Source organism: Suillus paluster (genome assembly GCF_016628075.1).
Source record: "Suillus paluster strain FC165 chromosome Unknown EDB91scaffold_53, whole genome shotgun sequence".
NCBI classification, from domain to species: Eukaryota; Fungi; Basidiomycota; class Agaricomycetes; order Boletales; family Suillaceae; genus Suillus; species Suillus paluster.
In genome coordinates, this window is record NW_024537613.1 from 100333 (window position 1) to 115386 (window position 15054).

The 15054-nt window shown below is 44.4% G+C and overlaps 3 protein-coding genes across 3 annotated transcripts; 1 reads left to right on the plus strand and 2 right to left on the minus strand.

Moving 5' to 3' along the window:
- Positions 1-2866: 2866 nt before the first annotated feature.
- On the plus strand, positions 2867-4001 carry EDB91DRAFT_1238597 (uncharacterized protein; the record flags this gene model as incomplete). The annotated part of the gene is made up of 8 exons (XM_041321742.1): positions 2867-2980; positions 3002-3047; positions 3078-3240; positions 3268-3320; positions 3351-3420; positions 3442-3447; positions 3487-3537; positions 3629-4001. The coding sequence occupies 8 exons, from the start codon at positions 2867-2869 to the stop codon at positions 3999-4001; spliced, it is 876 nt and encodes a 291-aa protein (XP_041174304.1).
- A 137-nt stretch (positions 4002-4138) lies between these two features.
- On the minus strand, positions 4139-5394 carry EDB91DRAFT_1251357 (uncharacterized protein; the record flags this gene model as incomplete). The annotated part of the gene is made up of 3 exons (XM_041323369.1): positions 4139-4386; positions 4470-4786; positions 4841-5394. 3 exons carry the CDS (start codon positions 5392-5394, stop codon positions 4139-4141), a joined length of 1119 nt encoding a protein of 372 aa, XP_041174305.1.
- Positions 5395-7754: 2360 nt separating this feature from the next.
- EDB91DRAFT_1084418 (uncharacterized protein) lies at positions 7755-11495 on the minus strand (the record flags this gene model as incomplete). Its single annotated transcript, XM_041315759.1, has 16 exons — positions 7755-7827; positions 7877-8055; positions 8116-8207; positions 9061-9151; positions 9182-9219; positions 9273-9443; positions 9498-9771; positions 9805-9976; positions 10072-10160; positions 10272-10424; positions 10477-10560; positions 10615-10783; positions 10949-10980; positions 11161-11201; positions 11268-11359; positions 11473-11495. 16 exons carry the CDS (start codon positions 11493-11495, stop codon positions 7755-7757), a joined length of 1773 nt encoding a protein of 590 aa, XP_041174306.1.
- Between the last annotated feature and the right edge of the window lie 3559 nt (positions 11496-15054).

The window sequence follows — 15054 nt, forward strand, 5'->3', positions numbered from 1 at the left end:
CGGAGACCCACTCTTGCACGACGATGAACTCTGGACTATGACCATGTCCCGTGATGGAACATATGTCGCAAGTGCTGGGTCGGATGCAAAAATCTATGTATGGAGGCTGGAGGAAGTGCTCAAACAGCAGGGTGATGGCCAGGTTGGTGTGCGTATATGCATCATTGTTGTTGTCTTTTCTAAGTGTGTTTTGGGTCTGGTTCAGATTACGCATGATGGTAATGCTAAGCCTGATGCAATGCTCAAGGCAAGTCATCTCTGCTTCTCTTTCGTCGTTTGCTCATTTATTCGTTAGATGCTCGGTGCCCCTCCCGTACCTAAACAGCAGGCCAACAACAGAGGATTGGGAAGATATGTCAGTCACGTTCCATCGTTCCTCAGCGCTTGCTGTGCTGACACTGATACAGGGTGACAACTTTTGGAGCAACGGTGCAAACACCATGCCTAGTAGCTCAGCACCGCTCGCGGGCTCATCATCACCCATGCATTGGCGCAATTTGCTCGATTTCCTATGCTTCAGCTCTCGACCTGCGGATACTGCCCAACCAATACCGCTCCAACCCCGGCGTTGGAATTTTGCCTCATTTCCTGTCAGAATATCCAGACATGCTGCTGGTGTTTCTCCTTGTCATGATGAAGATGTGAGCCCCTCGTCATCATCAATACTCACCCCCTTTGATACCATTGAAATAAATTTGCAGAGATACGGCATTGCCCCTGAGACTGACGAGGAAGCAGCTGCAGCCATGCAACGTACAAGTGACAACAACGTTGCCAGTTCGACTCAGGCTACAGTGGGCGCGCAAGGGTCTCAGGTCGGCATGCAAGGACAACCGACACAAACTGCTCAGGAGCAAAATTCTGCTGCCGCCACAGAAGAACAATCGTGTGTGATAGGATGTTGTGGATTTGATCTTCATCTTGTTCGTCGTCGGCCGACGTCGCATTACTCACCAGGCGTTCCGCGCAGCTGATACCCTGATCCAGTATCATTTCCTATCTATATCACGTCACAATTCATAACGTACTGTATCCACACATCACTTATCTGTAACGATTTACGATTCCAGAATCCTCTGTTTCTTGGTATGTAGCTGAGTTCTCAATGTTGCATACATGCCATTGGCTCACCGTCTCGCACCGAATGGACATGACCACCAAGTTGGTGGGATGCAACAATATTGAACATACTTCAGAGTCCCAGATCAAAATCCAGGATGAAAATCTGTTCACACAAGTTGCAAAACCACAGTCTCACCTAGTAGGAAGACAGTCACAACCACGCTCCTGCAAAATTTCAACTAGTCCTTTGTAGTCCAAATGCCAGTCCCCTCCTCTGAGTCAGAGTCAGCCGCGAGCTTCGCATGATAATCTCATCTCCCAAGGAAGATGAGTCCAATAGCAATGAGGAAGGGTCAGTCACAGATAGGAGGGTAAAAATACAGGCGACCCTGTCATATTGATGCATTAAATCCTTACAATTGTAACACTATTTTGATGCACGAGCGCTACAATTCTAATGCCACTGTCTGATGCATTAATATTGTACATAATGCATCAGGCCTTTAGAATGATGCATGATGCACCCACACCGCATTTTGAGGCACTTACTGTGGGAATTACCCCACAACACCAAAAACATCACCCCATTTGGTCATTCTCCACAATATCAATTATCCCCAACCCCTCACTACAGCTTCACCACTACACCACAATTAGCTATACATTGCATAGAAGTAGTAGTTTAGTATATATGTGTGTAATAGAACATAATAGACCGCTTTTTGTGCTAACTATTGCTCCAATGCCTCCTATAGGCCCTTCCCAGTACAGGGTAGGGTAAAAAACACATTCGCATTTCCCCCCCTTTGATAGGAGAGTGTTCTAGCACTATTGGAACATATTTAGGAGTATATATTAACATATTACACCGCTTATTTGACCCCCTGAAGGGCCCTACATCAAAATATATAGCATATATACATAAAAACATAAAATAGGTTCGCATTTGTGTATCTCTAGGTATACGGACTTAGGAATACCGTCCCCAACATCTACTCTAACATAGAAACAATGTATCAGGAGCTCATGGCCACAGGACAAGACCTTGTGATGCTGTGAACCCACCCTCTCCTGGTGGTTCATCCTCTGGGAAAAAATTTCCTGCAGGAACACAGCTGCAGGAGTATATAAGGATCATTCCTAAGTATATTTAGAGTATTTCCACCAGGTCTGTACATCCGGATACCTACAGGAACCTTCTATACAGGCTAAAACTTCCAAGATCGCATTTTTCGCACTTTTGGTGTTTTTCCCTACTTTATCATTGCATAAATGATCCAGGTTACTCATATATTATCTTTACTACATATACATCTATGTCTCATCCCAAGGATCAGTTAGAAATATGGCATAATATTGTTATCTCAGGGAAAGGGGGTATGTCTACTGATAAGGGGCCTACATTCTCCAAAGGACAAAATATAATAATCAGACACTTGCAATATATTCTAAGCATGGTCAATATCATGGTCCCAGATTTCTAGAAAGATCAACTAATAGTTGAGAGCTAGGGCAGTGAAATACCTCTGAAATAGAGTGTGGGAAAGTCCCAAAGCCCAAAACATCGAAACTCACTAGTTTGATGTACATTAGTCTTGAACCAGACTCAACTGACATCCCAAATTGGGAACCCTGTCAGTAGAGTCTGGGATCCAACTGGAGGCAATAAGGGGGTTTGGTAGTTAGTAGTCAAATGTGTCATGTCACGCTCTTAACGCATGTCCAACGTCTGCCTCGTCGGTGTTGAGCAACCCGTTTTCTCTCTTCATTTTGTCTCAGAGCAATACAAATAGGCTGCTGCAATATGTACCCACTTTGTTCATACCTGAATTCTCTCAACGACATTGAAGCAATCAGTTCTGTTGGGTCTGAGTCCTCCCCTATAACACCTCGTGTCGACTTTCATGACCTCCCACAAGTGCCGTTTCTGGATCTCGAGCTTTCACAGTCCGATGATGACGACTTTTCATATATACCAACTGGTGGTCATGATAGACCTCAACGACTCAATGCAGACCAAAAATGCCTCGAGGTGCTTGCATTCATGACTCATCAACTCTCCCGATTTTCACTCCGCACTCTATTGGAAACATTGTTTTCCTCCGAAGACAGCACAATTAAACATCACGCAAACATATTTCTAGCTGGTGGTGGACCTCATCAGCTGATGAATCTATGGTGGGAAAGGATAGGTGCACGAGACAGCCAGTTTCAAGAGTGGGTAGTCGAGAAGGCAGCCGAAATATGTTCGCAGGAATGTAGTTGGCTCACGGACAAGGTGTCTGAAGGCCCATACTATGCAGATGCTCTGTCGCTTTGTGTATCCCCAAAAAATGTGACTTTTGACTTGGTCAAAAAGTTCTGCCTCAATGATCTCAGGATGAAGTATGAGCGTGTCACTCCATGATTGCAAACATTTTTGAGATCCATCATCCTCACACTAGTAGTACTACCAGTGTTCGTTCCCCTCAAGACGTGAGTACCATAAAATAACCTTGCTCGATGTTGGCTAACAAACATATCAGGGACGGACAATGATTACTAGTATGGTGCTCAACCTATGAAGCCGCTGTGTCAATCTTCACCCAGCAATAACCTGCCTTATAATGTGGGACAACCAAGTTCCCAAGCGTGTTGTTCAACTGTGGAATCGTTATGGTGCATCGTCATCGCATCCTTTCCAAGGACGTGCAATTTTTCACCTCAGCCAAGACTCACTTTGTGTCACACAAGCAGTTGCCAATGACGGTACCAAAATCAAGCAGTTGCCATATGACAACTTCAACTGGATGTCACAAGCTTGGGAAGTATCAGCTATCCACGGGTCGGCACAGCATGATCAGGTATCTGCAATGTTGGTTGTATTGCCAAGGCCGGAGGATGTCCCTGCATCTTATCTTGCCAATGTAGCTCGTTTTGATGCACTCACTGGGTCGTGACACAAGATTCCTCGAGAGCAGGCACTTCAAGATATTTTGCCATCATTCACCAACCAATCTATCTTTCGAGAACATGCTGTATTGCATGTTGCACGTATTCTCTGTGACCCGGTCGTGAGCAGAAATTTGGTTGTTCCTCAGTGGAAATCCACGAGGGCAGTATCTTGGTGAGTGTCTGACATGCCAGCATGCAAAATGTCAGCGAGAGAGGGGGGAAGATCCAAAACAAGAAGGCAAGTATGAAACCACCAAAACATCTTCGTTAACATGTCGATATCATCACAGTACACAAGAGTCTGTAGTATTGTGGGTACATGGGAACCATATGGTAATAGGAATGCAATATCGTCAAAGCTTGATTGATCATGGTGCATGTTGATGATAACTGTTGAAGTTCGGGGCGGAAATTGCCCAAATTGATCAGCTCGTACTCGGTTTTCATGCCCACATGTATGCAAAGGGAGTCACGATAGCTGGTGGGTAAAGTAGCTGAAATTGCAATGATAGGAATGTGGTCTCCAATGAGCTTGCGAAGTAAATGGAGGCAAGAGTATGCAGGCCGCCAGGAGACAGACTCGTGGACAAGATGAGACTCGTCAATGTATATGGCAGACAAAACAGCCTTAAATGAATCCGCATGTAAAATTTTTGCCATCATGGGACTCTCCATCATCTCCACACATGTGAACACAACTCTATAAAGTCCACGTGCAGCATCAGCCAGTGTGGTAGCAACCTTCTGGTTCGCGTTGATGAAGACTGAGCAGATTCCGAGAGCACAATGCCTGTAAATCACCATAAAGCCCATGTCAATTGAAAAAAAAAAAGTGGAAACTCACATGTCTCGGCCCTCCGAACCTAAGCTCGTATAAGGCGTGATGACAAGAGAAACACCCGATTTCTGAACAAGCAGTGGGAGAACCCAGGGCAAAGACTTGCCCTGGCCGGTCAGTGCAATGACACAGACATCCTTCGAGCATCCGATTACGATGTTGCTGCATTGAATCTGGAAGTCGCGTGGGCGGCAGTCTGCTGGAATGATGGCAGCACCAGTAGCAAGAGCACTCCACTCATCAGGAGTGAGCGGAGAATGGGGGTTTATCGAGACTTCAACCGAAAAGTCAAAAGCATGCTGCTGCTTTTGCCCACGAGAGGACAGGGCATATGGCTTGTAGGAGGGTGTTTGCAGCTTGACCTCATATCCATTGCGGAAGCATGGGGTAAGGTTGATAGCATCAATGAGTGGAAAACATGAATTGAGGGTGCAGACATGTGTATTGACGGAACAGATGGGTGTGGTTGGATTGGCCTCACCACTGGTGCGAGCGCTTGACAAAGGGCTGCGCGCGTGTTTACAAACAGGAGGCCAGCAGGGTGTCAAATTTTCGTCCATTATGAGTATATAATTGACCTAAAATGAAGGATAGTGGTTGGTTATGGAGGAAAAATAGGTTTGAGCAGAATAAATAAGAGAAAGACGTGTCTAACAGGTTGCTCGACACCGACGAGGCAGACGTTGGACGTGCGTTAAGAGCGTGATGTGACACATTTGACTACTAACTACCAAACCCCCTTATTGCCTCCAGTTGGATCCCAGACTCTACTGACAGGGTTCCCAATTTGGGATGTCAGTTGAGTCTGGTTTGAGACTAGATGTACATGTAGTGGTCAGACTTTTACTCACCAATCCTAATACTTCTTCACCACACTCTTCTACAAACCCTCTACCTTCAGGGCAATGTGTAGTTTAGGTTCCTTAGGTAGTCTAATATGTATACTACCACATTTTTAATTAAATCTTCGACCTGTATGATATGTGTCAGTGACTTTCAGTGACAGGGGTCAATTGTCATATCTTACAGTCAATACTTGAGGAATCTTTCCAGAACTTTTGGACAATGATTATGGACATGTATAGGACATATGACAAGTGTTCGATCACCAATACCGTCCTTGATAGTGTTAGAAGCTCCTTATCAGTGAACATTTCCCTCTTACATTAGATAAGAATATCCTGGCCTATGTCTAACTGATCTGTGTTATGAAAAGCAGGTATATGTGTAGTAAAGATAATATATGAGTAACCTGGATCATTTATGCAATGATAAAGTAGGGAAAAACACCAAAAGTGCGAAAAATGCGATCTTGGAAGTTTTAGCCTGTATAGAAGGTTCCTGTAGGTATCCGGATGTACAGACCTGGTGGAAATACTCTAAATATACTTAGGAATGATCCTTATATACTCCTGCAGCTGTGTTCCTGCAGGAAATTTTTTCCCAGAGGATGAACCACCAGGAGAGGGTGGGTTCACAGCATCACAAGGTCTTGTCCTGTGGCCATGAGCTCCTGATACATTGTTTCTATGTTAGAGTAGATGTTGGGGACGGTATTCCTAAGTCCGTATACCTAGAGATACACAAATGCGAACCTATTTTATGTTTTTATGTATATATGCTATATATTTTGATGTAGGGCCCTTCAGGGGGTCAAATAAGCGGTGTAATATGTTAATATATACTCCTAAATATGTTCCAATAGTGCTAGAACACTCTCCTATCAAAGGGGGGGAAATGCGAATGTGTTTTTTACCCTACCCTGTACTGGGAAGGGCCTATAGGAGGCATTGGAGCAATAGTTAGCACAAAAAGCGGTCTATTATGTTCTATTACACACATATATACTAAACTACTACTTCTATGCAATGTATAGCTAATTGTGGTGTAGTGGTGAAGCTGTAGTGAGGGGTTGGGGATAATTGATATTGTGGAGAATGACCAAATGGGGTGATGTTTTTGGTGTTGTGGGGTAATTCCCACAGTAAGTGCCTCAAAATGCGGTGTGGGTGCATCATGCATCATTCTAAAGGCCTGATGCATTATGTACAATATTAATGCATCAGACAGTGGCATTAGAATTGTAGTGTTCATGCATCAAAATAGTGTTACAATTGTAAGGATTAATGCATAAATATGACAGGAACCTGTGAAAAATACACATACTTACTATGACCTGCAGTGGGCATGTGGAAATGACAATGTCTGCTATCGGTTGAGATTTAGAGGACACATTAACTGCAATGGGTCCTACTTAGAAAATTGGTGTGCTTACCCCTGTCTTTGATTCTTCGCCACTCATTCCCACTTTCATCAGGAAATCTCGAGTTTACCTTCTCAGCCTTTTAGTACTTAAAATTCGCTTTTTCACTAATTTTCTGCATGCGGAAAGTGGCCACTGTGAAATTAAGTTGGAAGACTGAAAAAAAGTATAATAAGAGAAAAAATGCAAATTAGGGTGCTCCAGCTAGTATAAGCAGTAGTACAAAATATAAGTCATGACTGCATCAGCAAAACCCTTGTGTGATTTGAGGTGATGTGCAGTACCACACAGTGCCATACAGTGACTGCAGCATCACAGTGAAGTCCCCCCCGTGCAGTGGAGCCACAGTGACACACAGTGCTGTCAATCTGAGTCAAGCTGTGCATGAACTAATTTGTTGCTACCCAAAATATCTCACGATCACTAAATATAGCGCTGTGCAGACTATTACTGGCGCTGTGCGGTACTATATAACCACCTCTAGTAGCTATATAGCAATACACTGAGTTGTACACTACTATTGTGCACGTCAGATGCTTTAGACAACTTCTTGCATGCCACAGCTGGTATCAAGCGCAACATGAAAACATTAGCATTGAAGCAGGGGTAATACTATGGTAGTAGTAATGATGTGATCAATGAAACTAGTATACTATATCAATTGAGTTTGACCACCCAGTTGGAATCACTCTCGATGCCTTGAGGTTTGCCATCAACAACAACCCTGGTCCTGTCTTGATGATCAGTAATACCAGGATAAAATACAAAGGAAAACATACATGCCAGCCACAGCCCAAGATTGGAGCTTATCATCAAGCTTCTCGCAATGACATTCATCATCTGTGACCTGCTTGAGCATATTCGTTAGTTTCCAGTACACCTTTTCAGAATCTCCCAAGGTTGTTTGCTTTGTGTTCACATGGCCATACATTGAGTAGATGTGAATAACATTGTGAACCTGAAATATAATGAGTCAATAACAAAAACAACGATGTACATACTGATTCAATAGGCTTACAATGGTCGTGACCAGGAGAAGGGCTTTGCGAGGGATGGTGTGATGAAATTCGGGAAATTGTCGTAAATATTTCAAACCACCGTCATAGAATGCTTGAAGGCAGACAGAGTGGAGGTTGCTGTGCGCAAAGTTAGAAGTATGATTGTTAAGGTTGTGCTCAAGGGGGAGGTTACTCAAAGGGCTTCGGCTTCAGCTCGTGCGCTGTGCCCCTTACCCGAGTATGTGCCCTTAATTTCTGAGGGGCAGAGGGGAAGTCCGACAGAAGTCTGGGGGAAGTCTGGAGGTCAGACATTGGAGGAGTTCGGCGGAACTCTGAAAGATTGTGAGAGAATGGAGCAAGGCTACTACAGACAAGTCCGGAGTAGAAACAGAACAGAGTTTAGACTACCCTAAGGTAGAGCCGGAGATTCAGTCCTAAGGTTTTAACCCTAAGACTCAGAGGTAGACAAGAGATGAGATTCAAGTCCAGAGATGCAGGAATGAGCAGAACTAAGATGATATTCAAACTGAGAAGCTCCAGAGTATTACAGGAGCTTATATATTGTAGGTATCATGTAAGTAAATCAGTCAGCAAAGTAAGGGCTATGTATGAAGCATGTGGAAAGTCTATTAGTAAGTGTATACGGATCAAAGCAGTGAGGTCAGAAATGAAGTACAAACGGACGGATCAGTAAGCATAGCAGAAAGGATATAACTGGTAGCCGGAGCAATAACTATCCTAAAAGGAGCTAGGGGTGAGTACGGAGATGAAGGCAGAGTGCCGGGCGGAATAACAGGACGGAGAACCGGACTTTAGTGGAGGGGATCTGGAATTCCGGATCTGGAGGTATACTAGAAGATTAGTATCGGGTTTTGAGGTCATGATGGTGTGTACATGCTCATCATGTTCTCCATGGAAAAATTTCAAGCTCTTCAACAATGCCTTCGCCTTCTGTTTGATCTCACTCTTGCTACTGCACAGCTTGTACTCCACAGGAACAACATTAATTGTGATTTGCTTGATCCTACTGTGAAAGTTGATGGAATCATTGTAAATCTGTTGGAGCATGGAAGAAACGACACTTACGACAGTGGCCATGTCATACTCATACTGGGGATAGAAATCTGGACAAAATTGTTAGCGGTGTACTACTATTAGACCAGCCAGAAAAAAATACCTGCTTCAATACGGCGGTTTTGTGCCTCCCAAGCTACAATTGATTCCGTGATTAATTCCAGGCATATACCAGTGTCACTAAGGGCTTCGTCGCATGTGGGGAATGGGTCTGTGATGGAAAGATGCAACCTAAAGCAGGCCTTGGTATAATTCAGCAGTTTGACCCAAAGATCTGGGAAGAAACCAAGTGTCTTTCATTTTGCAACAACAGCACCATCCTGTATACTCTTTGCTGCCTTCATGCAGCACCCAACACTGGTGTGTCGGACCTCCAAATCAGTATCAACTTTCATGTCACCAGAGTCCCCAGCCGCTTGACAATCATTGTTTGACTGGAGATTGCTGGTGTGAGCACACTTGGTTTTTGGCTGGTTGACAGTGAAGCCAGAATAGCATACTGAATGCAAGTGCGTCGGTGATGGAGAATGAGCACGACAGTCAGTCTTCTGATGCCATTTGATGACATCATAATCCACATTAGGCTGATGGATATGATGAACCTGAGATGAGTATAAAATATAGTAATTACTTACCACTTCCACAATTGCATTGGAGCGAGCTTGTGGTTGGCTCTGTTTACCAGGATCTTCACGCCTGTTCCGCCCATAGTCCTTTTGAGATGCATGCACAGGGCGGCCGACCCATCGTTCTGCCTGACCTTGATGGCACTGGGTGTGGTCGATATCCTGATTCTCATCTGTGTGTCTATCAGGTGAGAATTCGATGGGTGGAGATGTATGCATTTCGTCGTCACTCAGAGGGAAATTGTTGTTGTCGACCATGTTTAACTCATCACAAACCTCAGACATATCCTTGTCGCTGTGATGTTTGGTTTCTTCATGTTCTGAGATAGAACCAGGTCGGATGGCTTTGGGCGTGGGATGGTAGACTGCGCCACAGGTGGACACATGACAGGCGGCTCAACAGTGGGCCTTGTTGCAACTTCCACGTGGGTATGGGAGTGTGGTCTATCCCGCTGAATATGAGACTTCAGACGCACAGGATGCTCCCATCCCAAAGGCTGCAAACCAACATAACCTGGAGGAATGGGGTTCTTCTGTAATCCAAACCTTTCACCATTCTCTCCAACGTGCAGAGTAGGTGCAGAACCTGCACCATCTGATCGATCTGGTGTCTGAACTGCTGGTACAGCCTACAGAATATCAAGCATAAGGGAATGTGTAGCTTCACATTGTAGAACTTACTGTTTTTTGACCTTTCTTGCAAGTTCTCTTTTTCACTGGAGACGGTGCCATGATGTTCTCCAGCTCTCCATCAGGTATAACAAACTGTCATCCCTTGCCAGCGCATCTTGCTGGAGCATCAATCATGGCCTCTCCAACCTTCCTTAACTGAGAGGCTGTTCCACCCTTTCCAGCATTGGGACCCTTGGTACACCAGGGCCCCGAAGGTGAGTCAACCTGAGGCTCGACAAGTGGAGTCACGATCCCCAAGTCATTATCGCTGTGCGCTGAGGAATCGGATAGCACCACTGCTTGCAGACTCTTCTTCCTGCCCATGGTTGGTGGAGAAAACAAAGGCAAAGACAGATGGCAGCCTAGTCAACTTGCCAATTAAACCAAGTCCCATGATATGAGGTAAAATGCAACTGTAGACTTGTAATTGAATTGAGCAACATAGTATTACTGTTACATAAGTCTGTGTGTTCCCGCCTACCATGCCACAATAATACTGCCGTAGACACCCGTCTATTCACTCATGAATTGTTTCAACTAGATACATTGATATTGCATTATGCCCTCTACTATTCACAACCAAGCCTTAGTGACACCAACTGTAGCTATTTCTGTGTTGTCCGGCCCACTCAATGCTGTGATACCTGCTTCTCCCTCCTGAGCCGAAAAAGTCCATACTATTTCTAAGCATACCATCCCCCAGACTCCCATTATCCATCCACTCATTGGCAAGTCTGTACAATGTATTCCAAGGTCAACTGGAACTCCTAGGGCTATTGGTGCTCTTCCAAAACACATACCCTCCAAGGCTGGAGGGCTCATGCAACACTTGAACACGCCAAATATCTCAGAGTCATGCCTCAGCATTGCTGCCCATGTGTCCGCCCTCCAGCTAAACAAGGATTGTGATGATAGCGATGCTAATACTACTGGTGATGTAAATTATGCATCAATTCGTGTTCACGCTAGACTATGAGTGCTGATATCACCTAGGAATCCACTGACTCCACCAGAGAAGCTAGAGCCATGCTTGTTTTGGACGCCTCCAGAGCACAGCGAGATGTTTGTCTTGCAGAAAAAAAACTTGCAGACTCCATCATCAAGGATAATGATGCACTTGGGAGGCTATACAGGTTCCAAGCAGGCGAAGCTCAGAAACAGCTCGTGAACGCCAACATCGGTATTGGTTATATATGCCATTCCATCCGCAAGAGTGGCATCACATTATTGGAGAATTCAAAGCCCTGAAAATGTCGCCGCACCTCTGATAGTCGAATTAATGACTCGGATGTTGAACATTCTCTGAGTCAACCACCGGTAGCCAACCCAGCAATGCCAGGTAAGCAAAATTTGATTGTACAGTATCTCTTCAATTTACATACTCCACAAGATCCTCCAATGCTTGAACCCAAGCCCACTTACGACTATGACTTGGAGGCCCCTGTCAAAGGTTGATAATGTTGTCTGTCCTATGTCCTGTTGTCAAATTGTACCTAGCATACACCATGTCAACCCCTGTTGCCTCCAATCCAAGTCTCTTTTCACTAAGTTGTAACATGTACTGCTGTGATGGTGGCAGCTCATATACTTATTTGAATCTTGCACAATCAGTAAGGATGATTTGTTTGACATGAAGTATGCTACAGAGTGCTACAGTACAGAGCATAGTAGTGCTGCAGACCACTGTATACTGCTACATGCCTCTGTACATGCATGTATACCACTGTATACTGCTGTGGAGCGTGCTGTGTTTCAGGTTTGAACTCCGCTCTTGCTCAAAAGTCCCAGCTGCTGTCTCCATAGCTCATGGGCTTTCTAGTTGTATATTGAATCTGACAGCGTCGATAACTGCGCTAGCTCAGTATCAGAATTGTGCAAAAAGACAGACTTGAAGTGGATTATTACTAGGAGCAGCATGATTTTTAAATGTATGTCCACTACTAGATATGTCAGCTGGCTGCCAGTGTCAAGCTGCCACATAGGCCAATAGTCCTTTGTTGGCATATTAACACTCCCCGTCATGGCTGTCAGCACTAGCAGACATGGGTCTCTCCCTCTCAGCACACCCTCATTGTACTCTAATGTCACTCAATCAGCAAGCCAGTCAGGAGGCTGGCTGCCTTTAACACCCTCAACCAATCCTAAGTTGTCCTTCATTTTTGGTCAACAACCACTTGAAGAATTGCATGGAGACATTTTCAGGCCTTCCCCAGCTGTAGAACTACCTGATCCTGATCAGCTAATACTTCTTGGCGATAACCTTAAAGCAGCTTTCATAAAAACACTTGCTTTTGACCATGATCAAGCTGATGAAGGCTTGAATATTGGTATGAATTATTTTGCTATCTCTTTTCAGTTAGATCTGATGGTCACATTCTTCAGATCACTGTATTACAATTCTTGAAGAACTTCAACAGTTTCAAGTAAACATGATTGTAAGCCACTAGTAGTATTAGTTGAGTTCATTGAGTATCTCTAACACCCTTCAAGACCATCCAACATATCACACTAGTGGAATACGCAGCTGTCTTAGCGTTTATGTGCAAATCACATATAGAAATCAAAGCAAAGTAAGTCAGTTGCTAAGATTGGTCACTTACATCGTGCCCTGATTGCTACCAACACATACTAGATCCAACTACTTTCCAGACACTCAAGAAGTTGAGATCATAAGCCCTTCCCCCATTCATGAAACTATCATCATGTGGCTTCAAAAATGCTTCATCACCTACTCTTCGCAGATCAGTCACAACAACTGGTATGTTGACACACAATTCTTCACAAACAATCGGCCCCCCAATGAAGAATCATCACAGCAAGTCCCAGATATCATGGGTGTCGTGCACTGTGTCGATCAGTTTGGCAACAATAAAAGTTTCGTTCAGTGGCTTGTCAAGGTGGGTTTCAGCAAAAGTGACACATCCATCATGCGCAAGTTTGGGCACATGGTGAAGAACAACTCAGATATCAAGCAGCTAATCAGGGTATCAATCAACAAGGATGGCACGTTCCAAGGCCCCGAAGAGCACACTGAGGTCACGAAGTTGCTTCACAAATCTGGATCGTGGATGAACTGTGAGAAGTTCAAGAGCCTCGTTCTGCCCAAAACATCTGACATGATGTTTGGGCCTGTAGTTGTTGGGGGGCATAATTGGTTAAAGTTGAAGGCAGTTAGAATCACGGTGTTCTTGAAGGATGAAGCATCAAGCAAGTTTCGATTCAATTGGAGGGATCCCGAGCACTACGCTGAAGGGGTACATCCCATCTTTTTATGTGTTATTCATCTTATGATCCAAACCTACAGACTCCCATTCCTGATGTGGATATGATGAATGTAGATCACCTACTCAACATGAGCGCTGCGAACCTCAAGGCCGAGATGATTACTGTTATGGAGGGGTTTGTGCCTGAGAAGAGCATGATAGACAAGGCCCATAATTCCAAACCCGAACTACCGCTCAACTGGTCTGCCGCTGCTATGCAGATGTCCTCCACCATTTGTGACACTGCCTACTTTCATTACGTTGATTGGTTCAACTATAAAAACAATAACAAGCGTAAGAGTGCTACTACCGCTCACACTGGCACAGAAGTCTCCGGCAAGTTATCTCAGACCATCACTCTGGATGCTCCTCTTGCCAGTGGTTCCACTGAATGTGACTTGAAGAAGCTGAAGGTCTCAAAAGACTCAGAGGAGACAAAGAATACCATGAAGGTTTCAAATGAGGAGACAAAGAATGCCAGCTCGAAAAAGAAGAAGAAGAAGAAGAAGAAGAAGAAGAAGAAGAAGAAGAAGAAGAAGAAGAAGAAGAAGAAGAAGAAGAAGAAGAAGAAGACAAACAGCAAGGTGAGTTCTACCAGTATCTGTGATTGATCTTGAATGTTTGCGCTAAGTCATTGTCTCGCTGCTAGTAGGATCTTTGAGCCTGAGTGATCTTCATTTCACACTGACATTTGTTCATTGCATCTCACCTAGTACTAGCCTGAGTAGTACTACTTTACTTGTACTAGTATTTTCATTGCCAACTGTTGTCTGTGTTGCATCCGCCATACCATACATACAACTACTATAATATTCATTCATCGTGCTGCTCGTATGTTTTTCGTGGGATGAAAATTAAAAAGGAAAGTAAAGAGCGGGTGATATTAGAAGTGTTGGTACACACTGTTGCTAGATAGACACTAGCTATCATAATGTCCAACTGCCCGAACTGTCTAAAGAAGTTCAAGGATGCCTTGGGTGTTACACGTCACCTAATCCAGCCCCTTGTATCATGCTGACAATGTACTACTGTGGAGTTCACAACTGCAGCAGAAATACTCAACTCATTGAACCAGTGTGCATCTTTTGAATCCAATCGATCATCATCACACTCTCAGTCTTCTGCTCATTCTGGCAGACTCAGAACTCAAAGTCCTCATGGCTTCTCAATGGACTTAGATCTGCCGCCAGCATGGAACCCGGGCCCTAACTCGGATGAGGATGATATGGTCTACCACAATGAAGAAGCGGATGTGGAGAATGATTTTCCGATCCCCGGTGGAGAGACGCTGGGTCATGGAGCTGCAGGGGGGCATTTTACATGA